Here is a 13,787-nt window from a genome sequence, read left to right as displayed (position 1 = left end):
AGTTGGACATCAGCAAGGCATATGACAAGGTAAATTGGTCCCTTCTGCAAAGATGAATGAAAGCTATGGGATTCTATGATAAATGGATTGAGTGGACAATGTTATGTGTCAAAATAGTCACGTATAATTTCACTCTAAATGGCTCTCTTATTGGACCAGTTCTCCCTAAGAAAGGATTGAGACAGGGCGACCCGCTCTCCCCTTACCTATTCTTGTTGTGTGTTGAAGGCCTGTCAAATGCAATTGATGATGCTTCTGCCAATGATATGATTCATGGTTGTCGAATTAGCCCAGCAGCACCAACGATCTCCCACCTCTTGTTTGCTGACGACAGCTTTCTATTCTTTAGAGCTACTACTGAGGAAGCAAGAAACATAAAAAACCTCCTTGTCAGGTATGAGAAATATTCAGGCCAATCTATAAACTTTCAGAAGTCGGGAGTTTATTTTAGTGCGAATGTTAATCAAGCTAAGCAAACTGAAATATCACAGATTCTGCAGGTGCATAATGGGATCACAAATACAATGTATCTTGGGTTGCCATCTTTGGTAGGATGATCGAAGAGAAGGGTGTTTAGTTACATAAAGGAGAAGGCCAGTAAGAAGATTCAGCACTGGCAAACTAAACCAATGTCTCAAGGTGGGAAAACGGTGCTAATAAGGAATGTAGCCCAGGCAATTCCGTCATACAGTATGTCATGCTTTCTGCTCCCTACGACCCTTTGTCATGAACTTGACTGATGGTGCCTACACAGCTAAGCATGCGTATCGATTCTGGTATGATGCTCACTTTGGTGATAATGGTGTTCCGCAAAGCACAGGATGGAAAAGTATCTGGCATCTGCAGTTACCTCATAAAATCAAGGTGTTTGTGTGGCATTTTTGTCGAAATGTCGTTCCAGTCCGATGGAGACTGAGCTCCATGGGAGTCAGAATTCCCATTACATGTCCCATGTGTACAGGGGATGTCGAGCATATGTTACATATGTTCTTTGATTGTAGTTTTGCTACTGGATGCTGGAACCGTGTTGGATTGGTTTATGACTGGAGCCAAACGGAATCTGCCCCGGAATGGTTACTACACAAGCTTAGCTCTGCAACAAGTGAGGAGAAGGTGAAAATTTGTGTGACTTTATGGGGTATTTGGTACTGGCGAAACAAGAAGGTATGGGAAGGGAAGATAGCCACACCAGATTTTGCCATGGACAGCAGCCTTCGAATACAGTCAGACTGGTTTCAAGCACGGAAAAAACAAGAAGATAATGCTCCAGGAAGAGCAGATGGTCGAGAAACAATGCCACGGGTCAGTGCAAAATGGAAACTCCCTGCAACTGGAACTTTTAAACTTAATGTTGATGCATCTGTCTACCCAGGTACAAATGCCTTCGCAGTAGGAATGGTGCTGAGGAATGATACAGGCAACTTCATGGCAGCCAGAACCTACAAATGCAGTGGTGAAGTATCAGTAGTAGATGCCGAGACTATTGGTGTTCGCGAAGCTTTGTCGTGGATTAAAGAACTAAGGATGCAAGATGAAGAGATAACAGTGGAATCGGATTCACAGATCACTGTTAATGCAATTCAAAAGGTTTGTACGAACTACTTGGAGGTTGGCGAAATAGTGGAAGAGTGCAAGCAGATCCTCAGTAGCTTAAATAGAGTTTCAGTTGTTTTTATCAGGAAAAATGCTAACAGGGTAGCGCATGAGGTAGCTAGAATCCCGTGTTTAGTAAATTCCTATAATGTATTCACGTCTCCTCCTACGTGTTTGTTGGAGGCCCTTGCATATGACGTGTTGATTTGAATGAATTGAGCTAGCAAGTTTCAAAAAAAAAAATATTCGAAATTTGATATGAGATCGCACGAGATTTGTTAAAACTACGATGATATATTAAATTAATTTATTTTTTATTTTTTACTTAAAAAAACTAGCTTTTAAAAAAAGAATTCTTTTAAATAAACAATATTCGTTGATCAAGATAATATTGTACATATATTTTGAATTATTTTAATATTTTAAATTATTCAAATAAAAGTTATATTTATACTATATTTTAGCATTTGATTCAATGCATTTTATACTATTTAAAATAAAAAATATATATTGTTCAATAATTTGAATTCAACTGATATTTATAAAATTTTATCAAATTGAAAAATATTTAATTTTAGGAGAATAGTATACAATGTTATCAAATTATTATATGAAGAAATATTAGAGTCGTAATGAAATAAACTTAAAAAAGGTTTAATAACGATATAATTATAATTTTTCCTTCAAATTCTTTAAAAAAATCATGAATATCAATAATAAGTCTTTACAATATGTAATTTATTTTTATGTTACAACCATAATTGATACTCGGTTGCGTAAAAAATAGATATGGATTGTTTATTAGTGATAATGTGAATATCATATATAAATTATTGCAATTTATTTATTACATAATTTTAATTTTTGAATAATTATAAATGCATGTTATTTAAGTTATCAATTGCCTCATTAGATGTTAATAATGATTATACATGTACATAAATCAGATATTTAGCATATAAATAAATGAAACCACTGTAATTTACTAAAAAATATAACATACGATAATTTACATGCTAACACACACATATAACTTAATCTTACTTTATTAAAAGTAGTATAAATAAGAAGTTAACATTTTTCCATACATACATACGTTGAATTTTGAAAATTAACATTTCTCATTAAAATGAACTTTTATATTAACAGTACTGTAAATTTTACATTATATTGTATATTATGATTACAAGTCGTTCTGATTTCAGTTATGCATTTTTTATCTTTTTAAATTTAGTAAGTTAATTGTAAGTTAGTAGTGAACTCAGTAATAATATAGACTAGTACATATAGTTTATTTAAATAAATTCAAATTTTTTTGGTCAACTCTGTATTCAATATATATGTTAATTTTTAGTTTGTTCTTTGTAAACATACAAATATCATTTTACTGATAAAGTTTAATCGTTTTATTTTAAACGTACACTGACTACCCTGTTTATATTCATTCATTAAATATAAATTATACAACAGAAACAAATATATATATATATATATATTTAATAAGCTATATTAGAATCGTTGTATAATTTGGTAATGTCTTGTATGAAAATAATACACATTGATAAACAATCAATTTGTATTTGATATACGTTAGACATTATACAATATTTACAAATAAAAAACAACTAAGAACATTATCCTCTGTCGTCCCAGGACCTGGATTCGACTCTGGCTCACCCATGAATTATTGAGAATAGATACTTGTAATGTTATAAGTCATATTAGTCAAAAAAAATGGGAAAAAAATTTATAATTACATGTTGCATAAAAAAAATGAATGGTGCCTATTGTGCTAGTTTTTTTTTAAAAAATAATAAACACCGTGTAAAACAAATGAAAAAAGCAAACGGCGCAATTGGTTTGAAAGGGTAGAGCGCATTTCAGAACTTAGGGTTAAGCCAGCCAAGCCGGAACATAACTCAAACTCAAACTGAAATTGCTGTCGGAACATGGACTCAACTGGTTGTGTTTCTAGGGTTTCAAACACCACTAATCCAACTTTAACAAAAACCTCTTTTCATCAATCCCGAGGCGCTCCTTTCTCTCCTCCACTTGTTCGCTTCTTCTCCACACTCCCTTCTCGTCCCTGCTCTTTCAGTGCCGCCACTAAACACAACAACGGACATCTCTACAAGGTACCTTTAAACATTTGTATGTATATGTAGTATTTGCTTTAATGCAAACTAGTTCAGCTTAAAACCTACAAAGAGAGTGTGTGTATTATAAACTAATTTGCGGTAGAGCTTTACGGTTTTTGTGTAAGTTTTAGTTAAATTTTGTTAGTTGGAGTATGATAATTCAATGGGCTCGAATAAAGTAAGTTTTAATTACATTTTGGTAGTTATAGTATGATATTTCAGTGCTCGAACGAAGTAATGGTTTGATCCTATGTCTTTGAATTTTGATTAGGATTTCGGAAGCAATATTTTGTGGCTCAATACTTGAATTGCTGTTCCTTGTAGATGATTTTGAATATTGGTGATGAACATTTGTTGGAGGTGTTGCTGTAAAATTGTTTGTTGGAGTATTATAAACTAGTATTTTTTACGGTCAGATTGTTATTACAGGTTTTTAGTTTAAGATAGTTTGTGAGAGAGCTTTACGGTTTTTGCCAAGTTTTAATTACATTTTCTTAGTCAGAGTAAGATAATTCAATGCTCGAATGAAGTAACTGTTCGATCGTTTAAATTTAAATTTGGTGTAGGATTTTAGAAGCAATATTTTGTGGCTCAATTGTTGTTCGTTGTAAATGATGTTGAATATTGGTGGTGAACGTTTGTTGGAGGTAGTGCTGTTAAATTGTTTTGAGTGAGGATTTGTTTCGGTTATGTTACAGGCCAAAGGAATGTCTGCTGAATATTCTCCTGAAATGGAGCTCACAAGTTTAACAGCTTTATGCCCATTGGATGGTCGGTATTGGAATAAAGTGAAGGATCTGTCTCCTTATTTGAGTGAATATGGCCTAATACACTTTAGAGTTCTAGTTGAGGTATTTTTTCGTAACGCCTCTATGTGGTTTCAGGATATCATGTTAATCTGAAATTTTGTCTTGGTGGTTTTATGTGCATTGAAGCATTGCAAGTAAGATTACAGATCGTTTTACACAGCAATCTTGTATTAAATTATGATTTAGAATAATATATTTCCATTTTGTTCTGGTTCAAGTGATTTGAGTTTATATAAAGATTAATGGGAAGTAATTGGGAAAAAGCCTGAAATATGATCTATATTGCATCTACATTGTGGCCTTTCTTCATGTTCTTACCATTCTAAACTTGTTACATCCCAATTCTTTTTAATACATGTTGACCTTTTTGGTTATTTATTCTTTATTGAATATTAATTTTTGAGCTCAGATGTCATAGACAGCTTGACAGCATTTCTTACATCCAGAAGACATCTTTTTAGTTAGAGACACACTTGTTTGCATCTTAAGTTCTTAAGAAAAAGTTTAAAAGTGTGGCTGTCTGAAGGTGGCAACTTAAGTTCTCTAGTATAATTTATGCGTACAGAAGTCCTTGCTGTGTCTGTTGGGCACCTTATAAGCTAAAAAGTTTGCAACACTGGGCATGTAAGAATAAAAAAGCATGGAAAAGCTCTCATATGTGATAAAAGGTTTCATCTTGGAAAACAAATGTTTGCATACTAGAATAGTCCGTTTACTGTTATGATTCTATATGCTTCGGATTTCGTTATTTCACAATTCATAATCTGCTCCATTTGTTTCGAGGAGAAGGGCAGATGTAATCGGACTATTGTTCTAATACATTTGTTCATTGGTGTTGAATGTAACAGATACAATGGTTGTTGAAACTTTCGCAAATTCCTGAAGTGACCGAGGTGCCAAGCTTTACAGAAGATGCTCAGTCATACTTAGAAAGCTTGGTTGATGATTTTAGCATAAGTGATGCTTTGGAGGTTAAAAAAATTGAAAAAGTAACCAACCATGATGTGAAAGCAGTGGAGTATTTCTTGAAAGAAAAATGTCAATCTGATCCTGAAATAGCCAAGGTCTGGATCAAGTCCCTTAAGTTACTAGCAAGTTGAATATATCATGCATTTATATGATTTTATTAGAGTCTGCTTTTCCATGTGGCTTAATTATTAAGATGACGAATTCCTGTACATAATTGTAGGTGCTTGAATTTTTTCATTTTTCCTGCACGTCTGAGGACATCAACAATCTGGCCCACGGTTTGATGCTGAACAAAGCAGTTAACCTTGTCATACTTCCTGCCATGGATGAGTTGATAAAGTCAATTCGTGACATGGCAGAAGCAAATGCTCATATACCTATGCTTTCTCGTACCCATGGTCAGGTAATTGAGCTTTCTTTTTGGACAAATGCTAGAGAATCGATCTTACTGATAGGGCACATCTGTAGGTTAAGACATTGCCATTCTAGGAGTATGTGAAATAAGAGAAGAAATAATTATAACTTGGCAATCCATTTTAGTTGGGTAATCAGTCTTTGAAGTCAAATCTTCTTAAGACATTTCTTAAAATTAATGTGGAGATCGTTACAGAAAATGACCATCGACAATGACTTGATACAGATGTCTTACTATTAATTGCACAAACCTTTGATGTTAGGTCCATGAAAAACGTAACAAACTATGCATTCTTAACAATTTGGATAGTGATTCCTCAATTTCCTACGTTAAATGAAACTAGATACCTAATAATAATTTACTAGTAACCAAATAATCATGAAAAAATTACTCACTGTATGCAATATCCTGTAGCCAGCTTCACCTACAACATTGGGGAAGGAAATGATAATTTTTGCGGAGAGGTTAAGTAGAGAAAGGGATGATGTCTCTAAAGTTGAGATATTCGGAAAATTTGCTGGTGCAGTTGGCAACTACAATGCTCATCTTGTTGCATATCCTGATGTTGACTGGCCTCATATCGCTGAAGAATTCGTAACATGTCTGGGCCTGAGCTTTAATGCATACGTAACACAGGTCTGCCAATATGCAATAAATGTTTCATAAACTGCTATAGTTGTCAATTGTGTACCTGTGTATTTTGTTTCGCAAATTTACTGAACAAGATAGATAGTAGTTTAAACTTTATCTTACACAAGTTTTGCCTCTATTCAAAGCTTAGTTATAGCTATCTGGAGGCAATTGCACAAATTAAGTAATTTTCGTTGATTGTGCAAACTGCAATGGCGTCATTGGCAATGAAGCAGTTACAAGGATATTTTTTGTCCATGTCTAGTGTGTTCTATATACATAGAGCACATGCCAGCTGTGTGTGTATATGGCTCTCATAAGTACACGTGTTCTGCAGATTGAACCTCATGACTATATGGCAAAACTTTTTGATACAATCGTCCGGTTCAACAACATATTGGTTGATTTTGATAGAGATATATGGGGATACATTTCGTTAGGTTACTTCAAGCAGGTAAGCATTCTGCTAAAAAAACTCTTCAAAATGCTTGAATTTGTAGTATAATTACTAACAAAAACAGTCCATGGTGTTGAGCAGATAACAAAGGCTGGTGAGGTTGGGTCTTCAACAATGCCTCACAAGGTGAACCCAATTGATTTCGAAAATAGTGAAGGCAATCTTGGTATTGCCAATGCATATCTATCTCACTTCAGCAGTAAGCTGCCTATCTCCCGGTGGCAGGTATGTGTTTACCTTCTGTGTTCACTTTCTATGAATCTTTGAGCTTAAAACCCACATAGGTAGCTATATAAAAGAAATTATAGACTTAAACGTGATTTACGGCATTATCATTGTGTTTTCTTAGTAAAATTACAGTCATCTTTTGATCAAGCTTGTAAGGACATATATAGAAATGTTTGACTGTGCCGCTTTCTTCACCATTTGTAGCTTGTGACATGATTCTACAATCCGTGGTATTAATTTTCTTTGTACTTTATCATTACAGCGGGATTTAACTGATTCTACTGTCCTTCGAAACATGGGCGTGGCATTAGGACATGCACTTCTTGCATACAGAAGTGCATTACAGGGTATATCCAAGCTTCAGGTGAATAAGTTTTATTTGTATCTTGGTGGTCCTTAATGTATATACCAAAATCCTGTTTCCGTTTGCAATGTAAATGTGTGGTAGTGAGTAAACTAAATCACAGTTGATGGTTCCTTTTTTGTGAAGCTCGAGTCACTCAATATATGTTTGCAAGTGACGACTGTCACCATTGACCTTTGTCTTCATTTTAAGCAGCAAATTGATTAACCCACTGGAAATTGTTTGTTGCTTTAGGAGCATTATTTGCTAATTGCAACTGTAGTCTGATATTGATTTCTGGACAATAAATGACTACATGTCTAACTTGTAATACCCAACAATTCAGCACCCATCACTCTTTATTAAAGACTCCTCAATTTATATTTGAGTGCCCGTGTTTATTGGTAACTCTTCAATTTATCTTTGATTACCCGTGCCGGATAATTGACACTTTGATTAGGCCATTAGGGTATGGGTGCTAAATTGGCAGTAGAGTGCAGGCACTTTGTCTAGTGTAAAAAAAGGGCCAAATCAGTACATGTGGCTTTTTGTTAGATACTTCAAATATACACATTCTAGGAGGCACTTCATTCTAGTCCGTCAACATTGCTCTTTGTTCACTCGATAATTTTTTTTTTTTTTTTTTTGTGATAGGTTAATGAAGCTGCTTTATATAAAGATCTGAATCAAGCATGGGAGGTGCTTGCAGAACCGATACAAACTGTAAGTAAATCACCTCGTATTGTGATAAGCTGTCTATTATATTTCTGACATATTTCAATCGTAGTCCTGTGTCTGATTCCTTGTAAGAAGGAATATCAAATAATATTTTATAAGGTGGAGCAGATGCGTGGTATACATTAGTAAGCATCATGGATGCAGAAATACCACTAGTACCATGAATAAGCATCAAGTGTATGTCCATAGTAAATCAAAAGCTAAAAGCTTAAAGTGAGACTCAATTCTGCGTTCATTGTATGATTATCTTATTCTTGTATATTATTAAAATTAGTGCTGCTAGGCAACCCAAATGTTTCCCCAAAACTTTTCCCAAATATGAGTTGGCAAGTTTTTAATTAGTGGATTTATATGTATACACGTGGGGTCCATTATTTTTTATAATTAATGTAACCAATTAATACGTGACACATGCATTTCGGAATTTATTTGGGGACAACTTTTTGGGTCTAGCATTTCCTACTTCAATATAAAGTTTTAATCTAATTCTAGTACCAGGGTTCCCGAATTACGAAAATTAATGCTACTAAAGTGAATTCTAGTTTAAGAATAATTTTCTGTTTAGGTTAAGAAATAATACTTATTTAACAGAATAATTGTAAAGTTTACACTTCTAATCCTTTTTGTTTAATTACTTTTTGGAAGCAGATGCCTAATTACTTTGGGATATAAAAAGTAGATAATTATACTCAAACATATGTACCAACTTCATGAAATCTGCTATCACCTTTTTATGAGCTTTCAAGTCCCATTCTTTTGAAATGTATGAATTCTTCTTTGACCCTAAATAGAAACAACAAAAATGCTGCATCTAGCATTTTGCATTCCTTGAAGCTAAAAGTTCTTTTGAACATTCTGTAAAGTGCAAAGACAACATGGCACAGCGCCTCAGGTTACCACTTATAGCCTATGGTAGATCGGTTAGAGAGCAAGTGCCTTGCTATAGGGTAACCTAATTTATACACTATTTGGGTTGACCGCATGAAAATATATTACATATATGACTATTTTTTTCCCCTGTTTGTTGGGGATTGCATATTTGAATATGATTAGACTGGATGCAGTCTATCGATGTAAAATTAGGGTAATAGATTGGCTATTATGGATGCTTTTATGCGCGTGAAAGTTTATTAACTTTATTAAGATGATGATTTTTCTACAATTTCCAGGTTTCGTAAGTGAAACTAGTTGAGTGCCTATTTGTATATGACTCCAAGCAGTGTCCATAGTTTCTGTATAATTTTAGATGGCAATTGAGAACATGCATTTGCAGAGCATCCAGCGTTTTAGTAGTGCCTATTTTTGTGGTCTCTACTCTACGCGTATATCAACACAAAAGTCTTCTAATAATTGTCATTTCTTTATGTTAAATTTTTTATTTTTTGTTTCATATTTTTATGTCTACTATGTAGGTCATGCGTAGGTATGGGGTTCCAGAGCCGTATGAGAAACTGAAAGCGCTAACTAGAGGAAAAGGAATTACCAGGGAAAGTATAATGGAGTTCATTGTGGGGCTGGATATACCGAAAGATGCAAAAACAAATCTCTTAAACTTGACACCACAAACTTATATTGGAGTCGCAGCAGAATTGGCAAGGAACGTGAATGGAACTACAGATTCCATCAACGGGGCCAGAGTAGTAGATTATGAGAGTAAAAGAGTTGGGTGAGAAGTTTTGATCACCAAAGGAAAAGAAGAGAGAAGATAAATAGTCGAGGAGTCTTCGGATTTGTTCAACTAAAACAATTGAACCGAACTACTACATGAGAACCATTGTGATGTCTGAGTAATAAGCAGCTGCAAAGGTATATTGTCCCAGGGTAGAAAGAAATAGGGTTTACATCCCAAAGTTTTCTCTGTTGTGAAAATTGATAAATAATCTCACCCATTGTGATTGAGAAATCCAAATTCTGTTTCAGCTCATTATAAACTGGGGTATATGCTTGTTCCTGTATCTAATGAAATCCATACTGTATGTGGGCTTTAATGCATATTATGCCCCTTGTCTCGCAAAGAGACAGGCCTGTGTCTTATTTTCTGATGGTGTAGAAACATTTACAACTTAAGTTTAATGGCTGTCTGGTCTTTGCCCTTTCTTTTTAACCCCCCCAACCCCTTTATTTATCACTTTCTCTCCTCTTTTAACCTAAACTCGGGAGCACATGAAAGCTTCATATTATATCTTTTCTCCTCTCTTCCTATTTCTTCTCTTCTCTTCTCTCCCATAAAATCTTGGGAGCACAACTTAATTGAAATTTGAAATGGAGTTTACATGTGTGGGCGACACATTTGGTAGTTGAGATAATTATTTTTGATTTGTAGATTACGTTTTGACAGTGACCTTTCTTGATATATTGTGCAATTATTTAGATTGTAGGTACAAAATTTATGATAGACGTAGACCAACTTTATTATATTGCTCTTGTGTACATGAAAAAGGGGAAAAAAGTTCACAATCTTAATCAAGGGTGGATCTTGTGATTTTTAAGATGAAATTTTGGCCTTTTGTCAACTCGAAACTTCCTGCTCTTTCCAATATCTGTCGTATCTTCCATTTTACCCTGTAATGTAAAGCAAAACAATTATATTCGGGGTATGTTGCGGGGTTACAATTTTACAAGCTTGAAAAACTTTCAAAATTGGAAGGGTTGCAATTTTTGTAAAATACAAACTAGACAAACTTTCATTTGCAGGCAAACTTAATACTCCCTATCCCTCTGTACCAACCATTTCTTTACGGTTTCCTTTTTGAAATGTCTTATCAAATTCTTTACATTCCAAAACTTATCAAAAATAATCAATGAGTCCCACCATTTTTCCATTTTTCCTACTTTTTCACGCTATTTTAACTCCACTATTTTCTTTTTATACATTAAAAATTAATGGGTTCCACAACTTCAACCACTTTTCTTTATCTTTTTCACTACTTTAAACATATTTTTTAACCTTCGTGCCCAAACCAAATGTAAATAATTAGCCGGGACGGAAGGAGTAACGTATTACCAAAATTTAGTAAGATTCAGCTAGATGATTGAATTCAGTATTGATGATTGAATTTAGTATTATCTTAACTAAATAATGATAACAAAAGACTTAAAATACTATCTCAAAAAGGAAAAGAAAATGAAATTAATATATATTCAACATCAAAAGGAAAATGGATAGAATAATGATAATAATGGTAATACTCATTGATAAGCTACTGTAATAGACAGATACATGGCACATGTTGATAGTACATATAGCTCTTGCAAGTTCTAGTCCTGGACTCCTAACTCCATATAACTTCTGAAAGGACTAGTCCTGAACTCCTAACTCGGTCTAGTCCCGCGCACTGACAGTCCTGACTGGCCCAGTCCCGCAAGCCCAACTTGAGAAATCCCAGCACGTGAGGCACTGACCCAATCATACGACAGAGACAACTGTCACACTTCAATCATGGGAATAATCAGGGCACGTGTCAGAGGATCCTCAGAACATTCCTCGACCAGTCCCGCGCTGACACGTGTAAAGCATCCACTCCAACCAGGTGTCCTCCGCTCCTAGAACCGATGGATACGATTTAAAGGTACCAACCCCAAAACCCTATCCTTGGGCTATAAATAGCCCAAGAAGGTAACGTTTTGAGGTTAATCACACTCTCACACTCATATACACACACAACCACCCTGCATTCATATCTATCTTCATCTTCCCCAAAAGCGAGTTCTTACTCTCACACCGGAGACGCCGCGGGACCCAAACCCCTCTTCCGGTGTTGTTTTGTAGGAACCCCACCACAGATACACCCCCACAACGGCGAAGGATACATACACTCCCGTAGTGGAGAGAATTGTAAACACCAGGGACGCCAGAAGCCTTATTGAGCTGAACCAATACAAGTACACTAATGTCCCGGTGGCCGAAGAACACATGGCCAACCTTACAAGTGATGAACTGACAGAAGCAATCAGGCTCTACAGGCAGGAGCAAACCCGGCTCCAGGAAGAAGCCGAACTCGAGGAGGAACCGGAGGAGTCTGGGGACTCCCAGCAATCTAAGAGATCTGTTTTTGACCGAATTGGAGCCAAGAGAAAGAAAAGCAAAAAAGACCAAGGTAATAAAAAAGAAGCAAAAGCTGCTAAACAGAGAAAGTTGGAAGAGGTGCGGGAGCAAATCAGGAAAGAGGAAGAAGCAAAACTTGAGCTAAAGATCCAAAAAAGAATGCAGCTAGAAGAAGAGAAACTACTGGCCAAGTCCAGGAGCAAGAGAACCCGGAGAGATCCTACTCCGGAGCTAATTTCCGATGATGAAGGAGAAGAGAAGCAGAAGCACCTAAAAGACATGATATATGAATTGTAAAGAAAGATGGACAGAGACTCAGGAGTAGAAATTGGAGAAATATTAACTCCTTTAAGCCACTCCTTGGAAGTCATTCCCCGGCAGCGGAACTTGAACCATTACAACTTTGACTCCTTTGATGGTCTGGGAGACTCGGAGGAGCACCTGAACTACTTTGAGCAGATAGCGCAAATATATTACTACAATGACCTGACGAAATCAAGGTTCTGCGCCTCAACTCTTAAGGGAGGGTCCCAGAGATGGTTCAGCGGGATCCCTCCCTCAGCATCCATAGTTGGAAGGAGTTCCGCGCTTCCTTCCTTCGGAGATTTCGGGCAAACGAAATGCACGAAATGCACATGTGTCACCTGGAGAAAATCCGGAAGCATGACAACGAATCTCTCTCTGCATATATATGCCGGTTCCCAGAAGCAATCAACAAAGTCTCGAGTTTAGATGAGCGGGAAGCTTTGAGCATTTTCAGGAGAAACTTGGACCCGGAGCACAATGAGAGATATATCGTAGAACTAATCAATAAGGAGCCGCAAAGTATGGCAGTAGCTTACTCCATGGCTACCAGATTCATAAAAGAAACAAATGTGCTCCAGGCAATGAGGATGACCCGAAATGGGGGGTCCAGGAGAAAAAACACTGATGACCAACCGAAAGGGAGTTACCATCAGGATAAGAAGTTCAAGAAAAACCAACAAAGCCAAGAAAGACAATCTACTCCGGTTTTTCAGAGACTTGGTCCTAAGCGGGGGGCAAAGAGCGATCCAGGACCCGCGAAGCAACCCCGGGAGCCGAAGCAGGAGCCGGACTGGACTCCTCTCAACATTGACCCGGGAGGAAATCTTGAAGGAGGTAAAAGACAAACCTTTCTATTATCCCCCGAAGCCAATGCAAACTCCTCCGAAGAGCAGGCCCTATAATAGGCAGTGTGAATATCATGAGACCCATGACCACAAGACCGAGAATTGCTTATCACTCAAGTACTTCATTGAGAACCAAGTGAAAAAAGGAAACATGAACAAGTACTTGCTCCGGGACGGCAACAACAGAGGGGAAGCTCAAAAGAGAGGAAATAATGTAGTCAACTTAGTCCTAGGAGGCTCCCACTCCCCACCTCGGAGCCCAGACTTTGGC

General features: G+C 36.3%; 1 protein-coding gene across 1 annotated transcript; it reads left to right on the top strand.

Annotated features, from left to right (window-relative positions):
- The first annotated feature begins 3,417 nt into the window (after positions 1–3,417).
- Positions 3,418–10,424, top strand: LOC141692318 (uncharacterized). The gene is made up of 10 exons (XM_074497093.1): positions 3,418–3,728; positions 4,430–4,582; positions 5,389–5,604; positions 5,730–5,912; positions 6,339–6,560; positions 6,892–7,008; positions 7,093–7,236; positions 7,502–7,603; positions 8,237–8,305; positions 9,733–10,424. Exons 1-10 carry the CDS (start codon positions 3,543–3,545, stop codon positions 9,988–9,990), a joined length of 1,650 nt encoding a protein of 549 aa, XP_074353194.1. The 5' UTR covers positions 3,418–3,542; the 3' UTR covers positions 9,991–10,424.
- The last annotated feature ends 3,363 nt before the right edge of the window (positions 10,425–13,787 follow it).

This window comes from Apium graveolens, chromosome 10 (assembly GCF_009905375.1).
Source record: "Apium graveolens cultivar Ventura chromosome 10, ASM990537v1, whole genome shotgun sequence".
NCBI classification, from domain to species: Eukaryota; Viridiplantae; Streptophyta; class Magnoliopsida; order Apiales; family Apiaceae; genus Apium; species Apium graveolens.
Note: the sequence above shows the minus strand (reverse complement) of the source record. Positions and strands in the feature narration are given on the sequence as shown.